The 27,954-nt window shown below is 34.8% G+C and overlaps 1 protein-coding gene across 1 annotated transcript in view; it reads right to left on the bottom strand.

Moving 5' to 3' along the window:
* Positions 1–678: 678 nt before the first annotated feature.
* Positions 679–27,954, bottom strand: part of TMEM117 (transmembrane protein 117) — a 99,153-nt gene continuing 71,877 nt past the window's right edge. The window contains exons 6-8 of the mRNA XM_072401454.1: positions 18,526–18,685; positions 5,636–5,765; positions 679–4,820 (exon numbers count right to left, since the gene is read on the bottom strand). Of these exons, the coding sequence (XP_072257555.1) occupies positions 4,189–4,820; positions 5,636–5,765; positions 18,526–18,685 (922 nt within the window). The 3' untranslated portion in view covers positions 679–4,188. The remainder of the gene's footprint in view (positions 4,821–5,635; positions 5,766–18,525; positions 18,686–27,954) is intronic.

The following is a 27,954-nucleotide window of genomic DNA, read 5'->3' on the forward strand; positions in this document are numbered from 1 at the left end:
ATAAAGACCATTCCGAAGTGTTTCTACTTTTGTTTCTTGAAGTGGTTCATGGCTGTGTTCGATTCTTATACTGTTGTACAACATCTTTTCAGCTTCAGATTCTTTAATGACTTCTGAAATTTAGCTTCTAGAACATTTTGATACATAGTGGAATTACATTTTCTAAACACTAGGTTAGTCTATTTATCATGTTTTAACCCAAAGTCCACACAACCTTGATTCAATGCAGTCAGAAAAAAGCTCTTTAAATTTTTTGGTGAGTCTGCTGCTTAAAGTCTTATTTTATTTGCACTTCACCAATCAATTTCAAATATCCAAAGCATTTAGTCTACAAAAGGTGTGTTTTGGAATTCCTCTCCTGGATTTCAGAATACCATATATATTTGAAGCATGAATTGATCCCTTGGGGAAACACAACATGCTTTCTCTCATCATGTCCCATCTAGGAACTAGCTCTTTGACTACCAGCATGCATTTTTTAGGCAGCCAAACCACCTTAGTAGATTTCTCATAATCGTTTCCCATGTCAGATGAACATATCACTGTACACACTGTTCTGTTTTATGGGGAGGGGGGAGGAAAAGCGGCACTTTGCTGTGCTCTTTATTATTATTTTTTTGCCAAACTAATTAGGACACAAGACACACAGATTTACAGAAATAAGTAAAACCAAAATCATTTGATGAATTGTTATTTTATTTTATGAAATACCATTGTAGCATAACGACATGTTAATAAAAAAAATGAGATAGCTGGCTTAGTTAGTGCACCACATGGAAAAAAGGCATGGAACCACTGGCCTTATTGGAGAACATATACATTAGCACTTTTACTTTCTACTGGAATAATTTTAACTTTTACAGTTAACATGTTTATGTCTATTACTTGTGCTCAACATTTGCCATAAAATGATTACTCAAACCTAAAGTGTAACTCCTGTGAAATGCTGCACATTTTTATGCATATTAAACTGAGAAGTGTTATGATCTTTTTCAGACTTTCATTACTGTGTGTGTTACTGTTGTGTGAATTTCCCTTACTTTGTGCCCAGTAACCAATGCTAGACACAGGCTCTAATTATTTTAGAACCTTTGAAAAAGTTTATTGCTGTATGAGATAATGCTTTTCTTCTTCACACAGTGACCACCTTCACCGTGACGAGAAGTGAGGAAAATCGTCCTAGTGACAGAAATTTGACAGAGGTTCTATGTCTTCCCCACTCTTTCCAAAACAAGTAGCTGATAAATAAAAAGTGGTGATCTGATATTCAGATAATACTTTTGGGAAATCCTAATTGCCAGATCTATAAAAGTGGCAATAGGTTTGTTCCCTGGTGATTAGGATTTTAAAAGTAGTGAATGCATGCAAAATATGAACCCTAAATTGGCTATGACAGTTACTGGTGACTTAAATGGTTTCATTGAACACAGGTTAATTCAACCTAATTTGGAAGTAGTGTACGTGGCCTATTGACTTTAATTAAGGCTTCATGCTACTATTTGTGTTAAGTGGTAATTGTGGCAAAAGAGGTGATCGGCAGGGGTGTAGTCGTAAATAAAGAAGAGGGGGCAAGGTACTAGTCATGGCGCTAAAACAACTCATGTCTGTGTCCCCTGGAAATCAACACCACTGATCTCCAATATTTCCTGTAGGGAAATATTGTCAAATGGGGATCTCAATAGGCTCTTTGGAAGTAGTCATCAAGTCTAAATGTAGCAAACAACATTAAACTGTTGATAAATAGTATAGTTTAAGGGACCATTCATAAAATGGTGTTCATTTATAAACGTAAGGATTGATCTGATTAACAGATCACCACTTTTATGAACAGGGGGATTTCAATGGTGCACTTGTCTGGTGACCCATCAGATCTCTCTTTTATAAATGTGCTATAAAGAAACTATGAGGTTTTGTCTGGACTCCCAGTGTAGTATTAATTATTGGCTTAAAACACTGATCACAATTTTTGCCTATGTGGCATATTGTTCAATAATGTTTATGTCTGTAACTTACAAAGGTAATTTTGCACATATTTTCATATGAGATCCATGCAGGATATTGTGGTATTACAAATTCTAAATATATTTTGATGCTATTTTATGCTAAAGCCAGAATTCACTGCTAAGAAAGCCACAACTATGTCAATATATTACGTTGATAGAGAAAAAAATGAAATACTTAACATTAAAGTTTAAAATACTTTAAAAACTAACCTAAAACTAAAAATATATATAAGTGTTCCTTACAAAAATATTATACAATCAAGGCACAAATCTAGTAAAAGTCCACTATTTTGTTCATGAGTGTACAAATATACAGCACAAGGGTCAATTAATAAATTGTGCACAAAGGTACAGAACCATAAAGGTCTGATGCCAGGCAGTAGATCAATGGAAGTAATGTGAAGTAATGTTTGTTTTCTTGCTCACATATTAGGCTGGCTCTGGAGATATGGTGTGTGGCCAATGCATATGTCATTATATTAGCAATTCCAGATACTGTTAATCAATAAAAAAGACAATGCTAGCAATGGAGAGATGATATATTCATCTTGAATTCTCTCCACCTGATTAATAGAGCTAAAATGCAAACAGTGCTCAAAACAGCTAGGACAGACTTGTAGATCTTAGGATAAGAGGGACATAAACGAATGATCAAAGTTATTTGTTAGTGTTTATAACGGTGATGTATAATGAACTGATTTTATTGTTACGGTGGAGACGGGTTTTATGGTATTGTAGCAATGAATAGAAAACAAAAATTAAACCTGGGCAAAATTTGATAAAGAGTTGGACAAATTTGAAACATTATATCATGAACAGAGCAATTGTAAACCACAGAAAATATATAATTGTTTTAACAGTCTATATGCTTGTACAGGATTTTAAAAGACGGACAGGGGACAGACAAAATAATGTAACAATAACAAACAATCAGTTGTAGTGCCACCATTATGAAGTTCTGATACAATTTAGTTGTAATTGAGGTTGTAAGTTCACTGCACTTTTTGCTTCAAGTTGACCTCTCATTACCAACAACCAAAAACCAAGTTCAATACACATTTAATCTGTTATATGTACCAAAAAATTATGTAATACTTTTGCCAAAAAACAGAGACCTTTTGTGTTTTTCTGTAATTTATAAAGCAATTAAAGGGCTCCTGGTAAGAATACTCATGTTTAGAATATGAAAAATGTTGCACTTGTTGGCTCCCACTGTTTTTAGGTGGCATGGAACTGATTTTGTTATTAGAGTTCACCACCATTTGAATGTTTGATAATTGTTTTAATAACAAATCCTCATTTTCTCTGCCTCCTGTAGCCCATTTAGGGGCTGTTTATACCTTTTAGATATGTCTGGACTGGATAATAGTGAATGGAAAGTAACTGTGGACAACTATAGGCATGTGAATAGTGTTTTCATTGAATTTGTGTAAGCCCAGTACACTCACTAAAAGTCAGTATTTATCCATGTCAAGCCAAAAACTACTGGTCATGCAACTGTACTGGGACAACAAAATGTCAAAGTTTGCCTGTATGAAAAAAATGTGTAACCCATGGAAATTTCTGACTTTTTCACTACACTTAAACACGCAACCATTAGATTTATATTCAGCCAGTTTCTAAAGATAAAATAGATATCCTTTTTAATCACTTATTCAACAAAAATACCAATAGATGTTATGGTATTGCGAAAAAATAAGTACATCCTTTACCTCATAAAATATTATTTCTAAAATGATTATTTCTATTATTTCTTGTAGGCATTATATACCTTTCCACCACTATTGACACTGACTTTTGACAACTGAACTTGTTAAAATTCATAACCACACCTCCATGCCGATTAAGCAGAACTTTTGACTATTCCAGTCCATAATTCTCAATTTTCTTCTTCCTAAAACTATTCCTTGGTGGATATTCTGGTGTGCTTCAAAAGGTTATTGTATTAAGATGCATTTCTGCTTAAGGTTCAGAAAATTACATCAATTCATTAAATACACATAAACATTTATGTGCAACTATCAGGTGTCTGCCTACGTTCTAAGGAATGTTAAATATAGGCACATAGCATAATTCAAAAATGTGTACATTGTACATTTTTGAGCACCAATTAAAATATTTACATCAGCATAAGAGGTGTAAGAACCCATTATTGTTATTATTGTTATGTCCATTTAAAACACGGTTAACTATTAGCCTCCTCATAAGGAACAATGTCTGCAACTGGCTCAGAACGTGACAATGAAGAAGAATTATCTAACTCTGTTGAGGATGGGTAGCACACTTCATCTTTTGTTGTTCTTGCATTCACCAGCGTTGGGTCATGTAGACATAAAGGTTCCTCAACAACAGCTTGCAAATTTTCTATGGTCATTCCCATTTCCTTGCTGTGCTCAGAAGGTGACTTCTTGTTGATGCGTTTGTATGATTTATCTTTATTCTCCATGCCTTGTTCGCTTTTATGAAAGCGTCCAAAGAATGAAATAAAGAATCCAAACAACACAAAGGCTAAAAGGCTGGGAATAAATGCCAAGCATTTCACATTAAGACTCGCCCCAACAAACCTACTATGAAGAAACATGTCTCCTTCAACATAGCTTCTGTTAGTATATGGGTCTGTGTTGTTTGACCTCCACTCCCAGGATAGCATAGTCTGGTTAAGATATTGCAAACTTTCAGCATCTTCAACTGTATAAATCTTTTGACCTGGGCCTATATACTGGCCATATGCTGATGGGTTGTAAAAAATTTGGTTCTTCCACATGTTGAGGTCAAGAATTAGCACAAGGAAGATGATTCCATAGTTGAACCATTTACCTACAAGCAAGGAAAAAATATAGTGTTATTTGCAAAATAAAGTAGTGAAATAAAAAGAAAAAAAAAGCATTTTCTGCTGGCCATGTTTACCATAAAGTTCTATTCATTTTAAGTTATTAGGTGTTGCTGCTTACTGATGACACACAGCAACAACAAAGCCTAGTACGTGTTTAGTATATTGAAAAGTGTTTATCAGAAACTGGCCCTTTTGGGGTAATCAGTTCTATTTGTACATGCCCAATGTTATTGGACATAACACTGGAACACTTCATATGGTATCTAATAAAGATATATAAAGTATTTTCACATCATTTTATGTAAAGAAAAGAACAAGCCCACTTAGGCTATGTACTTCGTCAGATGATTCTAATCCGATAAGAGCCATTGGATTTGTCTCCAACGAGAATCTGACATTTGTACAGAGGTTGAATGATGTTGTCCTGGCGGACCCATGAATGACACAAGATGAATGACCATAATGGAAGTGAAGAGGAGAGTGAAGCAGAGTGAAGCTTGTTAGTTCTCCCCCTCTCCATAGAACAGAACAGCGCTAGCTCATCGTTGAAAGAATGGTGTCCAGCAACAAATCATAGGCCATTAAGAAACACACTGACAACTCACTGAAAAACCACTAACTTTTATTTCTGGACAAAATACCTTTCGTTTTTGAAACCTAGCATGACATATTTACCTGACTGGCATAATTGGGTGTAGTTCATCACAGCAAGATCAGCAGAAGAATTTTATTAAAATAACTATTAAATATAAAGGCATAGCTGGCATTCACTACACATTATTTTAACATACAAGTTTACCTGTTATATGAATGTGGTATTCCTCTTTAAAAATCCTTTGAAATTGTGGTAGTTTGAACTGCATGTGTGATGTATGTAAACCAGGAAGATTGACATCAACATCCCCCATAAAATGTGGAAATTCCCAGTCCTATAAAAATAGTTGAAACTGTTAACAAATACAAATTTTCTCAAGATAAAATTAAAAACAAGATAATCATGAAAAACGGGATTGATGAATTGTAATATAATTGTAATATTTTGAGGTATTTAATAATCATTTCATACTTACCAATGTGGTAACTTTTGGTATAGGGCACTTCTGGAAGCATAACCAATCAGCAGCGCAACCAGGGAGATGCATTGAAAGTTGCTTTTTATGTACAATGCAATTGTTTGTCATTCCGCCCATTGATAAGTATTTTGACATGGTTCTTAATGAAACATAGCTCATGACCTTGAGTAGAATCCTGCACCTACTGCTCCCATGATTCTGCTGCTTTACTTTATTAAGAGATATTTTCCACTTCACACTTCCACTTTTTAAACACATATAACTATTCAAAAGAAAACTCCAAAAAAGCCATAATTAGATGAGTGTGATTTGTAAAGTTTTGTTTACCAGGTGGTTTCTTTTAATGAAAACACTACAGCAAACTCTCCAGAGGTTTCCCCTGCATTTCACTTGCTGCCCACATTATACCGAACCCACATCTATTGTGCAATGAAGCAGTGATCACAATAAGTCTAGGAGGCTGACAACTTCAGTTCCATTTAAGTGATGGCACTAGTAGTGTGCAGGCAGCATTTCAATAGAAAGGAGGCTTTTGTCCTATAGATGTGTTTCCAGTACATGCAGGATATAATAATTTAAACAGTACATTTTTATCACCAAACACTGCCATTTTAAGGTTCATTTTTCAACTTTTTTTGATAGAAAATGTATGTCGTCCCTAAATATTTAGTGCTAAAGCACGGTTTAAGCAATTAGCATCTTATTCAAACTCTCTGCAGCCACTTTTACACAAATACACTTCAACAATGGCTCATTGTGTATTTAAATGGCTAGTCAGTGCAGAGGAACAACAAAGAGGACAGAGCCTTGTCCTATCTCAAAAATGTCTGAAAATAAATCTTCTTTAAAGGATCCCCAAGTGTTATTCTACAAATGTAAATTGCAGATTATTAATATAATTTATTAATATAATATTAATATAATAAAATCATTTTTGAAGTTAAGGAACTTGGCACTTGACCACAAGTTTTCTTTTATATGGTTTCTGATGCTAGTGTTTAAAAAACGGTTTGTATACCAGTTAATTTTAGTCAAACACAGCAAATCACACCTTATAATAAGAGTCTTCTGAAGCTTTTAGGAGTTTCATCTCTTAGTTGGGATTAATGTTAACTTGCATTTGTAAGGTAACCTTTTTTGTAAGTCAATGACAGCACAGGAATCAAAATGCATTGTGTACTGGGAACTACATAATAAATATACGTCTGGAAAGAAACTAACTTTACCTGACAGGAATGAAGTAAGGTTGTCTCATATTTTCCCTTTCATGTATGAGTAATATAACTTGTATACTGCCAATGGAGCTGATTTATTAAAGGGACTTAAGCTGTTCACTTTCCAAGGTGAATTATCACATTGCAAAGGATAATTCACTTAGTTTAGTGATTGAGGTGAAACTTCACTTTACAAAGAATACCTAATCTTGTAAAATGAAAAAGTACACATGATTAGATGAGTAAAGTCAGCACTTTATCTAATTTACCAAGCAAAGTTAAAAATCTCCTGCAAAGGGATAACCTTGCTTTGTAAACAGCTTAAAATCCTCTATAATAAATCAACCCTTTTTTTTTTAAATCTTACCCAAAGAAGAAATAAGAATAATATATATATTTATAGATGTGAAACAGGAAACTGCTTTCTATCTAATCAACTTACACATCCTAGGTAAGCAAGCATAAAATGTTAAGCAAATCCTACACACTAAAGATAAATTTAGGATAAAAAATCTGTTCTGATGGTGATTTATCTTTATCTGAATTGATCGGGTTTCCATGATATACTAAGGGTATAGTCATCTATTTAATATTAAATTCTTATTTTGTTCTTGTTAAAAAAAAGTGACACTTCTTTAGATCAATTACCTTTGGTTTTATCATTTCTTTTATCCCAAAGCTGTAGTTTTTGGCAAGTGTGTTATTATGAGTTGTCATGTGATCTGTTTCTTTCTTTTCCTCCCATCCTGTCTTGTTTGCTGGTTTGCCTTTTTTCCCTTTTCTGGAAACTTTACATCTGCTTCTTCACCCTTTTCTAGTGACCTCTGTTAACTATACCTTTTTCTTTATTCTTACTGTTGGTACTCATTGGGTCTGATTTATGAAAGCTCTCCAAGGCTAGAGAATACACTTTTATCAGTGAAACTGGGTGATCCAGCAAACCTGAAATGAATCTGATGCAGGAATAAAAACATTTGCTTGCAAATCACTTTAAAGAAATCCACTCCAGGTTTGATGGATCACCCAGCTCCACAAATGAAAGTGTATCCTCTCCAGCCTTGGAGAGCTTTATTAAATCAGGCCTATTTTGTGGGATTATCTGTCCCCTACTCCGTTACATATTGGCCTGGCCATGACATAATCTTGCTTTGCAAAGTTTGTACTCAAACGTATGATACATACAGAGGGCACTCTTTTGTTCACACCTACTTGCCTGAATTGTAATATCTTGCTGATGTGTTTTCTCAAACGGTGTACCATTGTCTCTTTAACTTGCTTTACCTTTGACAGAGATAGTATCACACTTTTCTTTTTGTAATATTGTTATACTGTACAGTTGTTTGTTGCTAAAAACTTTTTGAAACTAAAAAATAAACATGTCCCAATCTCCATCCAAAAAAAGGATATAGAGTCATACCGAACTATATAAGCATGGTAGGGGGCCCCAATATACATAGCATTACCAATCCATATGCCATGGGGGGGGGGGGGCTTATCACATAGGTTTGTACGTGTAGTAAGGAGAAAGCAAGTCTGCAGATCAAGTTTTATGTGTGAATTTCCGCCAGCTACAAATAAACTTGTTTAAGGTTCAATCTCAAACTTGGAGGATTGATTTGCTCATTTCTTCTAGAAACCATTAAAGTACAGAAGATTCATCTTAAAAGCATTTCAGTTGGCAAACCACAAGGGAAGTATTGCATAGTACACCTTTATCTAATTATACAGGAACATCTTTCCACAAAACAGAGGTTTTATCTATAATTTACAGATGTATCTGTGGAAGAACTAGAAAGTTCAAATAAGATTTACTGCATTTCTTTTACCAGCTCCTTCACTCATTTCTGTCTACTGTATTTCCTCCTTTGCTTTAGTCTGATTTTACCTTTAATAACAGAGGTTCACATCTTTAACCCCCAAAACCAACCTTATTTTTTCCATTTTAGGTACATCATGACCTGAATGTACCAAAAACACCCTTGTCACAGCACTGCTTTCCCAGAACTTCCTCTCTAGAAGCCAGCTCTGGAGTGACTACGCAAGAACTCCTTGCGTGGCAATGTAACCACCATAAAGGTGCAAATGGAGGACATGAAAATATAATAACACAAGTTTCAAAAGGGTAACCTGCACAATAAAGGTCAAGAAGGAAATGTGGTATACTTAAGAAAGATGTAACTAAACCCTAGAGAACTATGTATTTAAAAGTTGCGTTGTGTAATTTGTTGGCGCTATATACTGTTTAATAATAGTAATATTAATAATAATAATAAAAGTTAAACATACATTGATAAGGACACAATGAATAGGTTTCTAAATTTTGTAAGTATATAAAGTGAGGCTTCCTCAGCTCTTGTGGATGGTAGTACCCAACCCTCAACTAAACTGAATATAGTAATTATTTATACTATTCAGTATATATATATTGAATATAGTGAAAAGGAAAGAAAGAAAAAGTTGAGTCTAGTGCCCAAAATATATTAACACAGCATTTTTTTGCATAAGTATGCAAGGTTAATTTAAAACACAAGAAGTGCGAGAAGTAATAATAGAAAAAACAATATTCAAACTGAGCGGTTCATTTCTGTCCGGTTTTATATGTCTAAAAGCAGTACATTGTTTTTCATGCAAATTTATTTTACAGTATAATATAATAGTATGAGTATAATAAAGTTTTAAACACAAAATCATGTCAAAATAATAATAAAAAAATTCTTTTTTTTTTATTTCAAATTTTTAAAAAATAAACAAATATTATACTCATATTATTATATAATACTGTAAAATAAATGTTCATGAAAAAACAATGTACTGCTTTTACACATGTAAATTCACTGTATTGCATTCAATACAGTCATTTTATTGAATGAAATACAAATGGATTTGAATTTCCCGCCCCGAACGGAACACATGCACCGACATCAGCGGGAACTTTCCGGTTACTCATCAGGTGCAGAAGAAGCGCTGTATTTACTATCTTTCCCATAGTTTTACCCACCCCGAGTGTGACTCGGGGTTACCGCTCCTACTATCTTTTTTCTACCCCGATTCACACCCGGGGTTACCACTGGGAAGGTTTAAGAGTCCATCAAGTATAAAAATGATGTCCACTTTATCCCAGTGCATTTTGCCAGATAGGCTTCATCAAGGGAGATGGGATCAAAAAAAGGGTGTTATAAGCATTGATTGTTTGATTTTCTTATTCCCTGCAAGAACTTTTAGGTGCCAGGTTAAAGACCAATCAGGGAACAATTTATAGGCCTCGTTTGTGTCCAAAAGTCATCTCCTTTATCTCTCAGTCATTGTCTTGTTCACCATGGGTGTGCTGCTTGTTGACCTGAGCAGGGAGAATAAAGCTGCGTACACACTTCCAATTTTTATCGTTGGTAAACGAACAACAAACGATCCTGCACGATATCTGCGAACGATCGTATGGCACCGATCCTGTACATACAGATAACGACACGATCGTTCAAAGATATTGTACACACGATAGATGCGATCGTTTGAACGATACAGGAAGTGACGTGCACCACAGGAAGTGAGCGAACGTTCGTTCATCGCACATGCTCAGACCATGGACGATCACTAAACGACCGTACACACGATAGATGGTCAACGATCGTCGTCCAATCCGATCTGCCGGTCCGGTCGTTCATTTCCAACGACTATCCTCGTTCGTCGGCGTCGTTGGTTACTTTTTTTTACGAACGATTTGTGGCCAATCGGTCGTTCGTGGTTCATTTCCAACGATAAAAATTGGAAGTGTGTACGCAGCTTTATTCTCATCATTCATGTCATCCTCAGGGTGCCTCCATATCAGAGGCTAATTGAATTGCCTGGTTTTCATGCCAACAGGCAAGCTTCCCACAGAGCTCCAACAATCAAATGAAACTAAATTTCTACATTTTGGGTAATTTTATTTCTAGAGCTAAAAGAGCTCTACAATGAAAAAAAAGAAAAGAGCACTAAAAATTGTTGCTGTTTCTTCCCCTAGGGGCCTATTTAAAAATATGTAATGTGTAGACATTTTGCATTTTTCTGCAAGTTTGATTTCAACTTGTTTTTTCTTTCATGTGAACATTAGAAATGTCCAGTGATTCTTCCAAGGCTTAGCTATCTTCATTTTATGAAGTATGCTGGGCAGCTAGTAAACCCAGTCACTAGAATCTTATATGATCTTTTATGTGTATGTAAAATCAAAGATGTTTTTTCTAGTTAGCAAAGAGAGGACAAGGATAAAATCACTTGTTGAGTTTCTACAGTTATCTAGAACACAGTTAGAGAGATTTCTTCTCCCCTCTTGTGAAGTTGACTAGGTTTTAAAAGTAAAAACACAAATGTCCTTTAAAAGCTGCAATCTTTTTAAAGCTAGGTTTAATTAAAATACCAACTGGTAATTGGGTCAATAGGGTTCCTGTGAAGACAGTTCCCATTATAGGGTGGCAGCACTCTGTTTCTGTCTGTCTGTCTCTCTCTCTTGTGCTGCCACCCTGTCATACGTGCTTCCAACAAAGACTATAAGCGACCATGTTGATGCTTATTGCATGGGCATGTTCCTTTGTTGTCAGTGTATGGAAGCCTCCCCAAACAATGATGTGGAACCACTACTGGAATACATACATGTAAGATGATGAATTGTAGTTTTCTTATCCATAAATTAATTTCTAAGGTTTTTATCGCTGCTGTCCCAAGAGGCCTATCTAAACTATACATAAAGCAAACCCTTGCCTAAAGACATAAGGGGATTGCCAACATCAACTTCCAAGTTGTCTGGCTAGTACAACGACCAACAGGGTTTCAAACGGTCTGAATTATTAAAGTGGAACAAACATGAATTTATGTAAAATCATAAAAGTTAGACATTGTAAAGGCACACAAGGTAGAAAAACGAAAGGAAAACTTGCCAACCAGGAAAAGAACATTTTTAGATTAAGAAGTAGCAATTGCAGCATGTATGCCTTTCTCAGAAAAGGTTTTCTTACACTAATTCAGACATTTGTATTTCTGGCACATTCACCCTTATCAAATATTTTCCTGTGTGTTGCTGATACATTTCATGAAAACTACAACTGGGACATTGATAATTAAACAAAGAACAATATTTAATGAAGCACAAAAGCATTTATCATTTTGCACATACAAGAGCAATAAAATAGTCTGCAGATAAGCACAATCTACACAAAGATGGATTTCTGCAGTGTAGTAAAGGTTTATCATCATTGGCTTTTAATAACATTCTTTTTGTACACTTGATAAGATATCCACCAAGAAATATTTTTAATTGTGCAGACATATCTATTAAAGCACAGTTAATGCTCATTAGGAAATATGGTTTCCCCAAACAGCATTTAAAAACTCTCCAGCATAAATGAAGGAACAATGTAGCATGACAGTATAAATCAGTTTGCCCCACTGGAGCTATGAGACAACAGAGAAGACATGCAAATGTAATATTCAGCCTTCCAAATCTTCTTTGCTGTTCTGTCTGGAAATTTCCCAAGTGATTTTTTTTCTTAGTGTGCAGTATTTAACTCAACATAAACTCAGTCAATACCTGCAAGCCATTACTTGTCTGACTCTAAACTTAGCATTTACAATAAAATATACCCATTGGTCTTTAACATGTCCTACTATTTATACATACACTCTATGAAAACTGCAGAATTTTCTCAATTTAAATGTTAGATTTTACAATTTTATATTTTTACTTAGTGCATACAAAGTTGAAATATACTCAGACAAAAGAATATAATTCTTTAGAGACTTATGACTTCCTAGGCCAACGTGCCAACAAAGTAAAACCGTCAGTCCTTTTCTGACTGCATCAATGCACATTCTCCAAAGAGACGGAAAGTACAGCACATAAGGGCAAACCATGCAGTTCAAATGATGAAATGGTGTGACAGTGTGTGCTGGTTAAATAGCTTCTTCTGATTTGTGAGGAGTCAGCCGGGGGAGAAGGCAGGATGAGATTTTTGTCAGAAGAAAGACACAACATACAAAACTGTTACATGTCAAAAAAGATAGGCTTATTCAAAGAAGGCATAATCCTAAAGTCTTTTCCAATGATCAAACAAAGAAGATTCACATAAAATATGTGGGGCCTTACAGACTTTGCTAAAGTCTTCTCAAGATGGTATGGATTGGGTGCTACAGGCTACTGCACATCTAAGAACTTGATATTGAATAAATCACTGACACATAATAGGAAAGCTATTAACAAAGTGTTAATACCTGATATGATTCCTACATTTTTATTTCCGGCCAGAAACTCAGGCTCATCTCTGAAGGCCATGAACTAGTGTGGGAGGCAACTAGAATTTTTAGGGGGGTTTAGCAATTGCAGCGCGTATATATAATATCTCTCAGCGCGTTTCCTTCAAGAGTTCCCATGCAGCTTGCACCTTGCCAGCCACTCTTTAGTTCTTTAGAAGTCCTCATTTGCAAATATGATAGCTGCAAGCCTTACTGAACCAATGACTGCTACTCCCGTTCATTCTCTGTTGGGCTGCCCTGGTTAGATGCTACATGTAATGTCTCCCGCGAGGCAGCAGTTCGGTGGCATAAGGAAGTGGTATTCACACTGCAACCCCATTGTCAGTCCTAACCAAGCCCGAAAGTGTTCAAATACAGGCTTATTCAGTTGCTCCAGATATCATATCACTCATATAAGAAATATGCCATATATGGGAAGTTTACATCATCACTTTTTCTAATAATGACAGCACTATTAGTAAAAATGAAATAGAGGTTTTAATTTCTACTTTGTACAACTACACTTTTTTATACTTTCAGAGTATTATGAAAAAGACTGCTCATATATTAAAGGTGGTCACTTTGGGGCCACCAGCATTGTTTTGTTTGCATTCATCCTGTCTGCAGTGATACAATAGAAAGCAGCTACATTCTTGATTTATTTTTTTGTAATTTGTTAGCAAATGTTTTGAATGCTCGACCAGATCCATTCCAAGTTTGCTGGATCACCCAGCTTCACTGATGCCTTGGTGGGATTTAATAAATCAGGCCCGTTGTGTTTATGTAATGACTGAAGAAAAAGATCACAGACTTCTTAGAAGGTGTCCTCTGCATGAGTGATAAATGTAACTGTATCATATCTATTCCTACTACTATGTATTGTAATCCAAACAGACAATAGGAAAAAAATATGGACATCTACAGGCTTATTTCCTAATGTGTTCTCCCATCTGCTTAAGGCACGTTGTTCTCTCCACTGTACAATGCAGCCTGCAAATTTATACTTATTGGATTGGTTTTGTGACAATTATCATACAAGAAAAAAACAGGTAGAATAATATTTGCAAAGTTGCTTGATGTTCTTTGGTATACTTAAAGAGATATGAGTTTAAAATATACAGCCATCGTTTAAATGAAAGTATATTTAATATTTTGTATTGCATATGTTTGCTTTATTAAAGATTTTGCTTACACACGTTATAATACTGAAAACAAATCATTTTGAGTAAAAATCCCTGTAGAGGATAATAATCCAGTTCAAATGTTACTTATATATTTGTCTCCACATAGTCAACAGTATGTGTAATATATACAGAAATACAATTTATCTGCTCATTCATTGTTGAGGAAACAGTCAATGGTAGACAACCAGCAACGACATGCAGGGAGTTTTTGATATATCTTTGACATATACATGTTTTAAAATGGCCAGAGAATCCAAAGGTATACTGATTATTATCAATGAGGATAGAATACCACAACTCTAAAATAAATCAATAGAATCAAACTTATTGGTTTGTATAAAGTTCTCTATCTTACAGTCAAAGCTTACAGTCCTATACAATTAAATTATTGATAGACTTTTGAGCAACTTTGTGTTTTTTTCTTTCCTACACCATATGTTCGGTATACAGGTACATCTGTGGCTGTAGCTGAGAAAATATAACTATATATTATTGTATATATTTTCCACTTATTTATTCTGCGGCTTACACAGTAGTCTTCAATACCACATGGTAAAATTTCAACAAAATGAATTTATTTTTACACGTAACCTTAACATATTTATAATTTCCAAATATTATTATTCCCCTAGAATTTGACTAAAGTACATAATTAAAACTTCCAGTCTTATTTTATTGTTCTTCTATGCTGCAAGAATTTGTCATATTTTGAAATTTTTACGGTGCCAAAAGAATAAAAGCTTTACCAGGGTATAAACAAAGTTGATTTTACTTAGTTTTGAAAGTTTTTTTAAAGAATGGCTGGAATAAAACATAAGACTTCCAGCTGTGTTTGCATTATTCTTGGCATGTATGGGAAGGAAAACAGTTTTGATGCACACAAACCCCTGTGTACACCCCCCTGGCTCTTAAATTGCTCAAAATGATCACTTGTTTATGTTTTATTCTCTAGTACCTAATTTATGGTTGACTCATAACTTTAAGTCCTTTAGATGCAAGTTGCAACAAGAGTGGAGTGGAGAGAACAGAAGATAGATCGGTAACCTGATTACATACCTCCTAAATTGTAAGATCTTTTGGGCAGGGTCCTCCTGTGTCACTGACCGTATCTGTCTGTCATTTGCTACCTCCTATTTATTGTACAGCGCTGTGTAATATGTTGGAGCTTTTAAAAAACAGCCTAATAACATTACAGGACCCACTTAAAAAAGTACTCCAAGACTGGAGAAGATAGACTATCATTGGTTAACCTGTGATCCAGCAAACCTGAACTGGATCTGGTCAAGGACTGAAAACATTTGCCAACTAAGAGCAAACGATTTTTAAGAAATCCAAGACTAAGCCCAATTGGTGAGCTAAATCAAGGAGAGGAACACATGCTCTGGCAAGATTATATCACTTCTATAGATATTGAGAAACAATAAAGGTTTTTCCAAGACATTTTTGGTGGTGGTGCTTGCTATTAAACCATTTGGGAGGGAGAAACAGTTTCTCTGAAGCCCAGTGCCGGTGGCTAGTTTTTATCCAAAACTAAAGTGAGTATTTATCTTCTACAGTGATGCTTTCTTCTTACTTTGCTTTGAACTGCAACAGAATGTATGCTTTCTCTTATCTGTAGTAAGCATGTAGTCCTTGACAGCTTTCTGTATCTTTATGTTTAATAAATACTTTGTGTGGCCCTTTGGTAATGTCAGGTGCCACACTAGAGGCCCCTATATCAGAAAAGTTGACAACCATTGATTTAACCTGTAATGCACCGTTAAGTAGGATACCTCCAACAGAATGCTGGTGATAGTGTGTTGCTACAGGCAAAGAAGCGGGGACACAAAATCTTGAATGATATTACCATAAATCTGTTGTATTACATCTCATTTCAAATACAACCTCATTAAAGTGGCTTAATGAACATACTACTTTGCTACAGATTTTCATACATTCTAAAGAAGGAGGAAGGTTTAAATAATTATTCATGAAAAAGACAGCTTCATTAAACTTTACTGTGTGCAATCTACTGGCCATAATGAATAGTAAGATCAACAGCAGATTTATTAATTACACGCGTCCAAAGGTCAAATTGAGAACCAAATACTATTTGCAATTAATCCTTTAGATACATAAGATAAGAACTAAAATATCTATTAATAAACTGACATTAATTAAGCAGTGTATGTATTACCATATCATTACAGACGAGCTATAATTTTTAACGCAAATTGTGAAATATAAAATAAGACAAACTGAAACTTGCACCTGTCTAACAACCTAATTATATTTACCATATATATATATATATATATATATATATATAAAACGAAATGTGATGTTCCTAAATGTTTACCTGGAAAGGGAATAAAGGACCTGTATATGGCCATGTTCAATTGTTTAGCTGCAGATTTGCAACATTTTATTTGGGATCCAAATTGAGGTACATGATGCCAAATATCCCCTGCATTTGGCATAACTTTTCCTTCTTCTATGATATATTTTTCTGCTGTTTATGTATTTGGTTTTCACTATATTAGAACATTTTGGCTAAAGGTACACTGAACAGCTATGGACCCGCTAGCTAGCAGCTGTTCTGCCCCGTTAACCCTTGCATACTTAGTAGCAAGAGCTTGCATTCATTCAGTGCGTAAGCATTTGTGATAGTATGGGTTAAGCGGGGTGAAGCCTCTGCCAGCTAGCCAGTCTGTAGCTGCATAAAATCAGTAATAAAAGTAAATGCTAAAAGCAATAGTAAAGTGAATGAAGGGTGAAGCTGGCTTACTAAAGAATTGGATGATGTTTGTTGGACAAAGTGAATGTTTAGTGGATACAGTGAAAATTCACTTTGTAAAGAATACCCAATTAAGCACATGAAAATCTTAAAAACATTCAATAAGCCGAAACACTGAAATCCAAACCAAGCTTGAATACCTCTATGAAAACAATACATTTTGATATTTGAACCACTTTTAATATTATATATACAGTGGTACCTTTGTAAAAGTCGCTTTGGAATAAGTCTAATTTGGTATAAGTCCTGTTTGGACACAAAAATTTTTGCTTGGTATACAACATTTGTCCTAGAACTTGTATGGGTAAAATGAGTCATAACACCGCGCGCTACCCTTATTTACCTCTCTCGAGACAAGGCCACGACTGCCCATGAGTGTCAGTACGCCAGTTACTACCATTCAGTGAACAACCCGCGCTATAACTCTCTGTGAATTACATAACATTTCCTCCTCCTCCCTCAGCACCATCCTAGTAGGCACTCCACTCTTCTCAGCAAGGTAAAGTGAGCTTAAATTTTCAGTTATTTCATCTAAGTGCTTTCGTATTTATGTATTTTAGTATTAAGCAGTGTTTAAATCATTTCATACAGCCACATCAGTGTATAATATAATATGCCAATAACAATAGGATTTTTTTCATGGGAATGGAGATTTTGTGGCTGACATATAGTAGGTTTGCACAAGCCTGTTAGTTTGGACAAACAGATTAGGTAAAATTAGTTCTAAGACAGGTCTAGGATTTGTTTGGAAAGTAGAAGTCTAGGATTTGTACTGTTCATCACCATTGTAAATAGAACTAATGCTCATTGAAGTTTGAAAGAAGCCACTAAATTTAACTACTTGCCTTAAAAGAATGCTCCTCTCAGTTTCACATATATAAGAATGTACTTTTTTGTAAATCTGAAATTGTATCTATTTTCATTTTTGGTAAAGACAAAGGAACTTTTAGAACATTTAGTTCCATTTGGTAAACTGTGTTGAAAAAGTCTTTAGCACTTTTCAATAAGCATATAAACCGGCAAATCCCAATATTTAAAATATCTCCCCAACTTGCATTAAATGAAACACTGAAGCTAGTATTTTAAAGAATTAAAAAAAATATTCACATTAAATGTATAAAATATTGACATTTATAATTACGACTATACCTAAAACACAGGCAGAATAAAACATTTGAACTCACCTGCATAACAATGAGAAGGTCAAAAACCAAGATAAAGGATGCCAAAAAAGCTCTTGAGACCTCATCACTGGGTAGAAATCCACGATTCAGCTTGTCCCAGCTTATCCAGTCAGTAGTGATGACAAGAACAACCACAGAGGTCAGGCTGAATAACACTGTCCTACAAGAAATATAGATTACCTTTTTCAAAGGCACATTTAGTGATGGAAGGACAAAATGCAAAAAACTATATACAGTAGTAGTGAGCATTTAAGAAAATATATTCAATAGTTAAGTAACTAAAAATAAAAACACAAATAAAATTATTGCGAATTTTAATTTTGGAAATAAAAATGTTTTGGTCAATTTTTAGATTTAAAGCCAAATCAATCTGTCCATTTAAATGGGCTAAATGTATTTAGCCCATTTAAATGTACTAATTAAAGTGTATTTTTTGGAGTTTTTGAAGTTATCACTTCCAAGGACAGTTTCCTGAGAAGCCAATTGACATAACTGCATGTTTTTGGAGGTATGAGAGTTACTGGATTCTCCAGAGAAAACTAGCAGGAACACGAGGAGAACATGCACACTTCTTGCAGATAGCATAGGGGCTGAGATTCGAGTCTAGGACTCCCGCTAAGATGTAAATTCTTCTGTCCTAGAGATTAGGGCTCTTGGTTTTATTCCAAAATTAAACAAAGAAAATATACTGAAAATTACTATTTTTTCCTTATTGTGGTTAAATTTCAATGTGTAAGCCTGATAGACTGAATTCCATTTGGAAAGAAAGTAATGTTAATATCCTCACTGGTAAATGCTGGACATAATAAATGTAAATGTTACATACAGTACACATTACTACTACTTTAAACAGGGTAATTATTAATTTATGTATATAACTGCAGCAAAAAATAGTGTACATAATGGAAAATGAAATAAAGTCTAGACATACTTACATATTTGGTTTAGATCCCAATATAAACTACATCCTACGTAATGTTGGTATATAAATAATCTTGGGCTTTGTTATAAAATTACTATTTTATTTTACTTTCACTATCAGTCTATGCAGACAAAATTTCTACAAAAATAGTTCTGTATGAATAGAATAAATTGCTTGTTCATCATTCATTTCCTAAACTCTGACTTGACAAGGTATATTTAAGAATAAGTCCTCGTTGTTCTGGCTGACAGAACATATTTTATATGTCCTTGACTTCACATGCAGTTGCAAGAGGTACTTGAATAAGCTGATTCAGTCAAATTATTACATTTTTTATGCATTGCTTTACAGGTCTGCAAATGGTCAAAAAACTGCCAAAAATATAGCAAGAATAATCAATATATCATTTCATTAGTTTGAACCTGAAGAGAAATTAATTTTTTTTTCTTTATAGTCTTTGAAAATGCATTGAGAAACATTTTTTTTACAAGTTCTCTAAATACAAAGGTTACCTTCAATTGAAAACAGCACTTTAAAATGATCAGTATATATTTAGGCTATATATAAATCTCTACTTTTCCTGTAAAAGTCAGGTTTTGTTCTGCTGCCTCTCAGAATGAGCCTTTCTATTGGTCAGTTAAGCTGTTTTCAGTTCAGGCGCATATGTATATATATATATGTATATGTATACACACACATAAAATCTCATGTTCAGCCATTTATTACACAACAGTGTTGCACTGTTATCTGCATGATTGCTTCAAATGTGTGACTGAGCTTTACAGCTTGACTGCTGTATCTCAGAGGCTCACAAATTTTGTCACCTGCTGCCTGACAACCCACCCCCCCAACACACCCCACTCCAAAAACATAACTATACAAAACATTACATTAATATTTTTTATCAAAATAACAATAAGGCATCCTTGACAGAACCCGAGCACTTTTAAAACATTACAGATGAGGTTGCAGGTCTTTGAAGACACTGGCCACATCCACTATACCACCTGTGGTCTGCTATTAGCTAATAATGTTGCTGCAAGCCACACATCACCACAACAGGAGCACTATCAATTCCTTGTAGCCCCTCTTTACTTTACTGTTCAGGAGACAGCACATCTGATGGAGGAGATGCCCACCACTCTTCATCAATACCAGAACAATATTGCCCTTGTGGACCTGAGCCACCTATCACCACCCTTCCTCTTCCCTAAATATCTCAAAAGAGAGACATACTCCAAAACCACACAAAAACCAAGTAAAGGATGTGGAAAAAATTGGTACTATGCTGCTCCATTCCATTTTGACCTTACCTCCTATTCTGGACTCTTCCCAAGCTTTCATTTTACCCCCTCTCCACTTCCACCAATCCTACCCTTCAACCTAACCCCTCCAACCCTTTCTCTTTCTCCCCCAGAGCTTTCAGTAATGTCTGCCTTCTGCCTATGATATTTCCTTGTCTTGGCTCCAGGGTTGGCTTTCAGACATTGTACGTAGCTTTACTTATATTGCTCATATCTTTCAGGAAATGCAGGGGACATCACAGCTGTCTTATGGGCAGCCAAAATACAGCAAAAATTATTCTGCAGGATTTTGTATCCAGCATTTAAAAAAAAATTGCAATGTTTCCACAACCCCAATGCATGTCCATGCACACTATACAGGATAATCACCTGTGAGCAAGCTTTTTTTTTTTTATTTATTTTTTTTACAGAAAGACCCTTTATCAAACTCTAAATATAAGTCTGCGACTTATTTTAATATACTAAGTATTACATATATCAGACACTACAAAACTACATTGTCTGGATTATGTTAATTAACCCTTAATAAACCCTTAATAACCCCTAATAAATTACTGGTACTTCATGAAGCAAGAGGGGAGCTACTTCTTCATCCATGATGTATTATGCAAATAGCCAGATGTCATGAGGGTGTTAAGTATTCATGCTTAATAAATAATACTTTCAATGATGACTCTTTTGGAGAAAGTTACCAAGTATGGATCCCTAATTTAAATTGCAAATTACTGTTGAGACCTATAAATATTTCATGTAAAAGTCATATATATAGTGTCCAGCTAACAGGCACAGTCTTAGCCTTTCCCAGAACAGCATTCTCAGAAAACCTTAAGGGCCTTCAAAGTGCTCTTGACCTTCTGTGAATGTCACCAAAGTACCTAACTGATTAAAATAGCAAGTTATTCACTACAAAGAAATACATTACATCAAAGCACAGTGTGATGGAATAGACAGGACAACGGCTTAACTAGTAAGGCATAGTTATTGTATATTGTGAATGAACACTGTAAAACAGTATGAACTAAAACAAAATTACCACTGTGCATACTGCAACCTGTGATTGCTACAATGAACAGGGAGCCGAATCACAACATTTATGACATTCTTTGTAATATTTACATCATTTTGAATGACAGTTCATATAAAAAAGTTCACTGCTCCAAAAGTTTCTCCTATGCTGTCATAACAGTCCCAGATGTTGGCCACAATTGGTCTAATTTATTAAAGCTCTCCAAGGCTGGAGAGGATACACTTTCACCAGTGAAGCTGGGTGATCCAGCAAACCTGGTAGAAATTTCTTTAAAGTCATTTGCTATTTGTTAGTAAATGTTTTCAATCCTGGACCAGATCCATTTCAGGTTTCCTGGATCACCCAGCTTCACTGATGAAAGTGTATCCTCTCCAGCCTTGGAGAGCTTTAATAAATAACTCAATGACTCTGTTTAAGAAAAGTGCAAGGATACTGATAGATAAGTAATGTCATGCACAAATCCTATATGTTTGCAGTTTAGTGAGGTTTCAGAGAGTAGAAGGAAGGATGAAGCTAATCCTTGCTGTAATTGTGTGTATATTTAAGTTGCTGCCCAAGAATCTAGATGTTCAGAAAAGTAAGCTTCATGATAATAATCATACACTAATTTCTTATCATTCTCACATATTGCACCCAGCACCACACACTGTACTTTAGTTGTGCTGCTTATTTTTCATGCCTTCCAAGGAGAGTTTCTGAGGGAGCCAAAGTGCTCAGCGGAAACCGTCCTGATGATGGGGATAGCATCCTTGCTGCGATTCGAACCTAGAGTGCCATACAGACATCTAATGGAGGAGGATTGGAGAGGATTGTGGCTGGAAATGACAATAACACTAACAGATGGATGAATGAGTACTGTACACACAGAGCCATAATGTTCTATGGAGGTGGGAGAGAACAAGCAAGCAGCACCTTACTGTGCTCTTCTCCGTAAAAGTGAGCAGAGTGGCAAATTGATTAAAGACATTGAAGAACTGCTGTACAAGTCAGATTTTGGCCTGAAATGAGCACAACTGTTTATCTGAGACAACGACATGTGTACATAACTTTAGACCAGCCACAGAGAAAAAAGTACCAGCCCCTGAACTAGCTGAGCCAATGAAATTGTCCTTTGGACGATGGTATAACATCCCTCAGTAGTGTGAAACAAGGAGCTAACATACTGCTTACCAATATATTTATCTCACTGCTACTAGAGCATTTTCCAACTTTTTGAATTAGAAATATATTTACGGGATGCACAGGTTATCGTTGTCGTTTATAGCCACCTATACAAATTCTTGTATTTGGTGCTGATGACTACCTTTATTCAGTATTTAAATACCACATTACTCTATACCAAGTTTTCAAGGACCAGATTTTATTAGTGCAGCTACAACTTTAAAGTCAAGGTGAATATTATGCTAATATTGCGATACAATGCAGTGCAGTAGTACAGAGATTTGTAGTTCTGACACTCATTCACCCATGGGATGCCTGAACTTTTCAGAGTACTTATTACATTGGCAGTTCATGTGATTGACAAAGAGCACAGCCCTGTTATTTATTACTATTAGTTTCCTGTGTTTTGGGATAAAGATACACCAGAGGACTTGTCAACCTTTAGTTTCTGCTTAAAACACAGATCTATAAAACAGTATCTTTAGGTATTTATGAGTTGGGAATACATCAGAAAAGCAGTATTTAAATCTGAAATACAACATGATTTTATAAAGCTGAACTCCAGGTAGATATAAAAAGATATATATTAGAGCATCTTTATAATCATCACTACTGGATTTAAAATGTGTTAAATTCTTTTGGTGAAAGTACCTGATTTTCACCTGATATCAGCTTCCTGCAGTGCCTGGACTGCACAGATCAGACTGGGAGAGGAAGACAAGGAGCCAATCAGTTGCAGGAAATGATATTTAGCTATGTTATCCTTTATTAGGCTTATTCATCATTATCTTGTTATTTTTGGCTTGAGTTCTTTTTTGAAAATGTTCAATAAATGCTTCATTACTTTAACTGAACTGTGTGAGACTAAAGTACAGGTTACCTGTTGTTTTGTTTTATTTACATCTTACTTTTACTAACAACACATTTCTATAGTTTTACTAGAAATAATAAAAGTATTTTGTATTTTTAGTTACCACATATTTGACTTAATGTTGCAATGTGTACCCAAAGTATTTATGTGGTTTCACATTTTACATGATAATCTCCAGTTTTAGTTGTATAAAGGATACATATCTGTAGATCAGCTGTAACACTGGCTGCACTTATTTTTTTAGTAATAGCTGATACAAGATGAGCAGCATAGGAAGTGTTTTTTCTCCATTTAGTTGGTGGAGTCAATCTCCTATCTGATGAATAGTATGATCTAAGTGATCCTAAAATCCACCTGTTCCCACACAATGGACATCATTGTAGGTGCTGTGGAGTAATTTATTCCCAAAGATCACACCAGAGACTGAAAAGTCAGATTTGGACCTTTTTGGTATACATTTCCCAAGACTGGAGAAGATAGACTCAAATGTGAGAATCTGGGTGATCCATTAACCAGGTTCTCCCATGATAGTATATCTTCTTGGAGAACTTAATGAAACTAACCCCATTGTGTACTCATGTCATGTCTTTTTAATTCAACCTTGTACTACGTGAGTAAAAAAAAAAAATACAATAAAAAACAAAATTAGGAAGACTGTACAAAATGATCCCCGCCTCACTTAAGGAATGGGTTTTAGTGCAAAAACAATATATACAAAAGAGCTTTCAGAAGGATTAAAAAAAAGCAACATTATTTATTCAGTAACATCAGATAGGAAGAAATATTCAAAGTAATGCAGTATATTTTAGTCTAACAAGTGCTATTCAAAATATGACCCATCTTTTTGAATAAAATAACAAAGACAAATACATGTTCTTTGGTTTATCCTTGTCTCATCACTCTGCATGTGAAAGAAAATGTTATCTGTTTCAAACACAAGTTCACTTCAATTAAATTAATCAGCTTTAAGCTGCTACTTCTAAATATTTTTACATATCTATGGCAAACAGCATAAAGAGTTTCAGGAGATTACAATGCACTTATTATACCTAGTAAAAGTGTTTTGAATTTAAACTAATTGCAAGAAGATTTATAAAGACATTTATTGTTAAGCTGCTGCATTAAAGTACATTTAGCAGAACATAAAGTTTAATAAGGAACAGGTTGCTTAAGGACTAGTCTCAACTGACATTCTTAATCTTTTCTGGACCAGTGTGCCAGGAGTGTATTTAAACTATCATTCATTTTTGAGATCTTGCCGACAGACTGGTAGCTTTCATCACCAATTAAGGTTTGCTGCTGTAGGGGTTAATTTAGTGTTAGGGATTAGGCTTCACCAGTATTAGGGGTAAGGATTAAGGTTAAAATCTAGTTATTTATTAAAACATTAATTTAATGTGTGCATTAGGCAAAAAGCATTACACTTATTTTACATACAATTAGGCTTTGTGCCCGAAGTGACCTCTAAAACTCCCAGAGGAGCATTGTGAGATAAGATATATGAATATAAATATAATAAATATATATATATATATATATATATATATATATATATATATTATATCACAGAGATCTGTATATTACTATTGGTCAATTTAAAGTGAACCCTTGTATAAGTATTTTCATTTTCTTAAAAAGCAGTGATAGAACTTTAAAACAAGCCTCCGTTCGGGCTCTATATCTATAGGCACTGTATAGAAAGTTCAGCCAGTCTAATAGACCTCCAATGTAAATAACCAGCAGGTGTTTCTAAGCTATTAGAAATCAACAAAACCCTAACCCTGGAGTCCTTGTTGTAATATTTAATTTTTTTTAGAAACCAATAAATTCACATTAAAAGCCATAGGGATATCATGAATGGCTTTATCACTTTATTATTAGTGTTTTAGTACACTATAGGCGCAATGGATACGTTGCTGATCACACAGTGCACCTGGCAATATTTTCATCTGTAAAGCACATTTTTATTAGTGTTTCACCAACTCAATAATATCTTACCAACATACATATATATTTTACCAATACCCATATATTTTTTATGAGGTCCTGATAAAGAAATGCATCTAATCCTTTAGCAGGAAACCTTATAAGATGAATTGCTAGATAAGGATAATTATTGGTCAGCATGGGACAAGCACTGACCATTTTTTAATTTCTTGTGAAATTTAAGAAACAGCTCCATAATGTCTCTACAGACACAACGCATATAGCAAGTTATAGTAAACATCTGACAAGCCATAAGATTAGAATAGGTGAGACTCCTGTGTTATCTTTCTTTGTACACCTGTCAATACTTTGAGCCTGTCAATATTCATAAAAAATGCCAACAAGCTGTAGACTTTTTCATACACTATTCACAGTTGTACCACATACAAGGTATTAACTTTTCTTTTTTTAACTGACCCAATGTTTTGTCCAATTAAGCTCATTTAAATGTGGAAAAATATTGTATAAATAGGTTATTAATCCAATAAGGTAAATACCTAATGTCATATAAGGGAAATGCTCCAAAAACTTTTATTTTTCTTCATCCAACCTAAGTCTAGATATTAAAGCTAATTTTTACTTGGAAGGTTCAATGGAGTTATTATAGTTGAAAGAAAGCTTTTGCAAATTTATGTATTATATTCATACTGAGAAATGACTTTCAGGTTATTGTGAGGGAACCAAAATATCCTCCACATCTTGAAAGAATCCTGTAGTCAGGCAATCTACTGATTGTTTTCTGTGCCTCTCGGAGGATAAATATAAATAGCAACTGTCATTCAGGGATACTGGGGAGCTGAGAAAACATTGCACTTTGTGTGTCTGAAACATCAAATAGAGAAGAAGGCAGTGTACTGTATCAATTAACCAAGACACGGAGCTTTCACATCCAGGCATTTCAAGTTCACAGCACATACTTATTAGAGATGTTTCCACTTATTAAATAGTTTCTTTGAGGCAGAAGAGAGATGTTTCCAATTTCCCAAATTATGAGGAAAAGGAATCAGTGACCCATCAACAACAGACAAGATATTTTAAAACTGAGTAAAATCATCAATTATAAAGCCACCATATAAATCATTTGATTTGCAATGCTAAAAACCACAGCACATATTCACTGAAATTTGTAAAAAAAAACTGTAAGAGGAAAAAGAAAACTGCTCACTTTCAGTGAAAACATTTTTTACATATTTCATATAATATAGATAGTTGTTCCAATGTGTATACTTTAAAATCAAGCTGAGAGGCTGGAGCATGGGCTGATTGTATTAGATATTTGTGTGCACAGGTAATAATCACCAGTCAGATTCTTGGTCCATGATGTAAATGCTAATCCTTGAAGATGCGTAAACCTAGATGGCACTATGCTTTTGTAGGAAGAAAAGGTTAGGTCATTGTTGGGAGTGGGGGTATGATGTTATTATCGGATGGAGTAATAAATCTCTGTAAGGGGTCTATTTATAAAGAAGTGAATCTGACATTCACCTAATCCTTCAATGGTGAAGAATCAATTACTGATTTAAACACGTTAGCCTGGAAGACACATCTATGTGTCTACTTAAAAGGCATGAACTTACCATACAAAGGTGTGTGTGATGCTAGGCTTACTTTAGTTATGTTTAGTTGATGTCAATTAGATTATATCAAAGGTAATGTTGAATGATTTTTAGGACCAGTCAGCTAATGGGTTTGCCATGGCAGTCCAAGCTGTATATTAAATAAAAAAGGGCATCCTATTACTTGGAAAAATAGCGAAAGTATTAAAGGATCAATAGGAAAGCAATAAAGCATTTTTGTTTACAAAAGGCCAAAACAACATTTTACACTTATGTTTTATTCCTTGCATGACTGTGGGATATTTATCCACAATGATAACACATTGGGTCTGAATTATTAAAGCTCTCCAAGGCTGGAGAGAATACACTTTCTTCAGTGAAGCTGGGTGATCCTGCAAACCTGGAATTTATCTGGTCCAGGATTCAAAACATTTGCTAGCATATAGTAAATTCATTTGAAGAAATCCATTCTAGGTTTGCTGGATCAGCCAGCTTCACTGATAAAAGTGTATCCTCTCCAGCCTTGGAGAGGTTTATTAACCACCTGGGCGTTACACTGATGTCTAGATTTCTGTACCAAAAGCGTTACAGGTTTTCATGAA

Source organism: Pyxicephalus adspersus, chromosome 2, assembly GCF_032062135.1.
Source record: "Pyxicephalus adspersus chromosome 2, UCB_Pads_2.0, whole genome shotgun sequence".
NCBI lineage: Eukaryota > Metazoa > Chordata > Amphibia > Anura > Pyxicephalidae > Pyxicephalus > Pyxicephalus adspersus.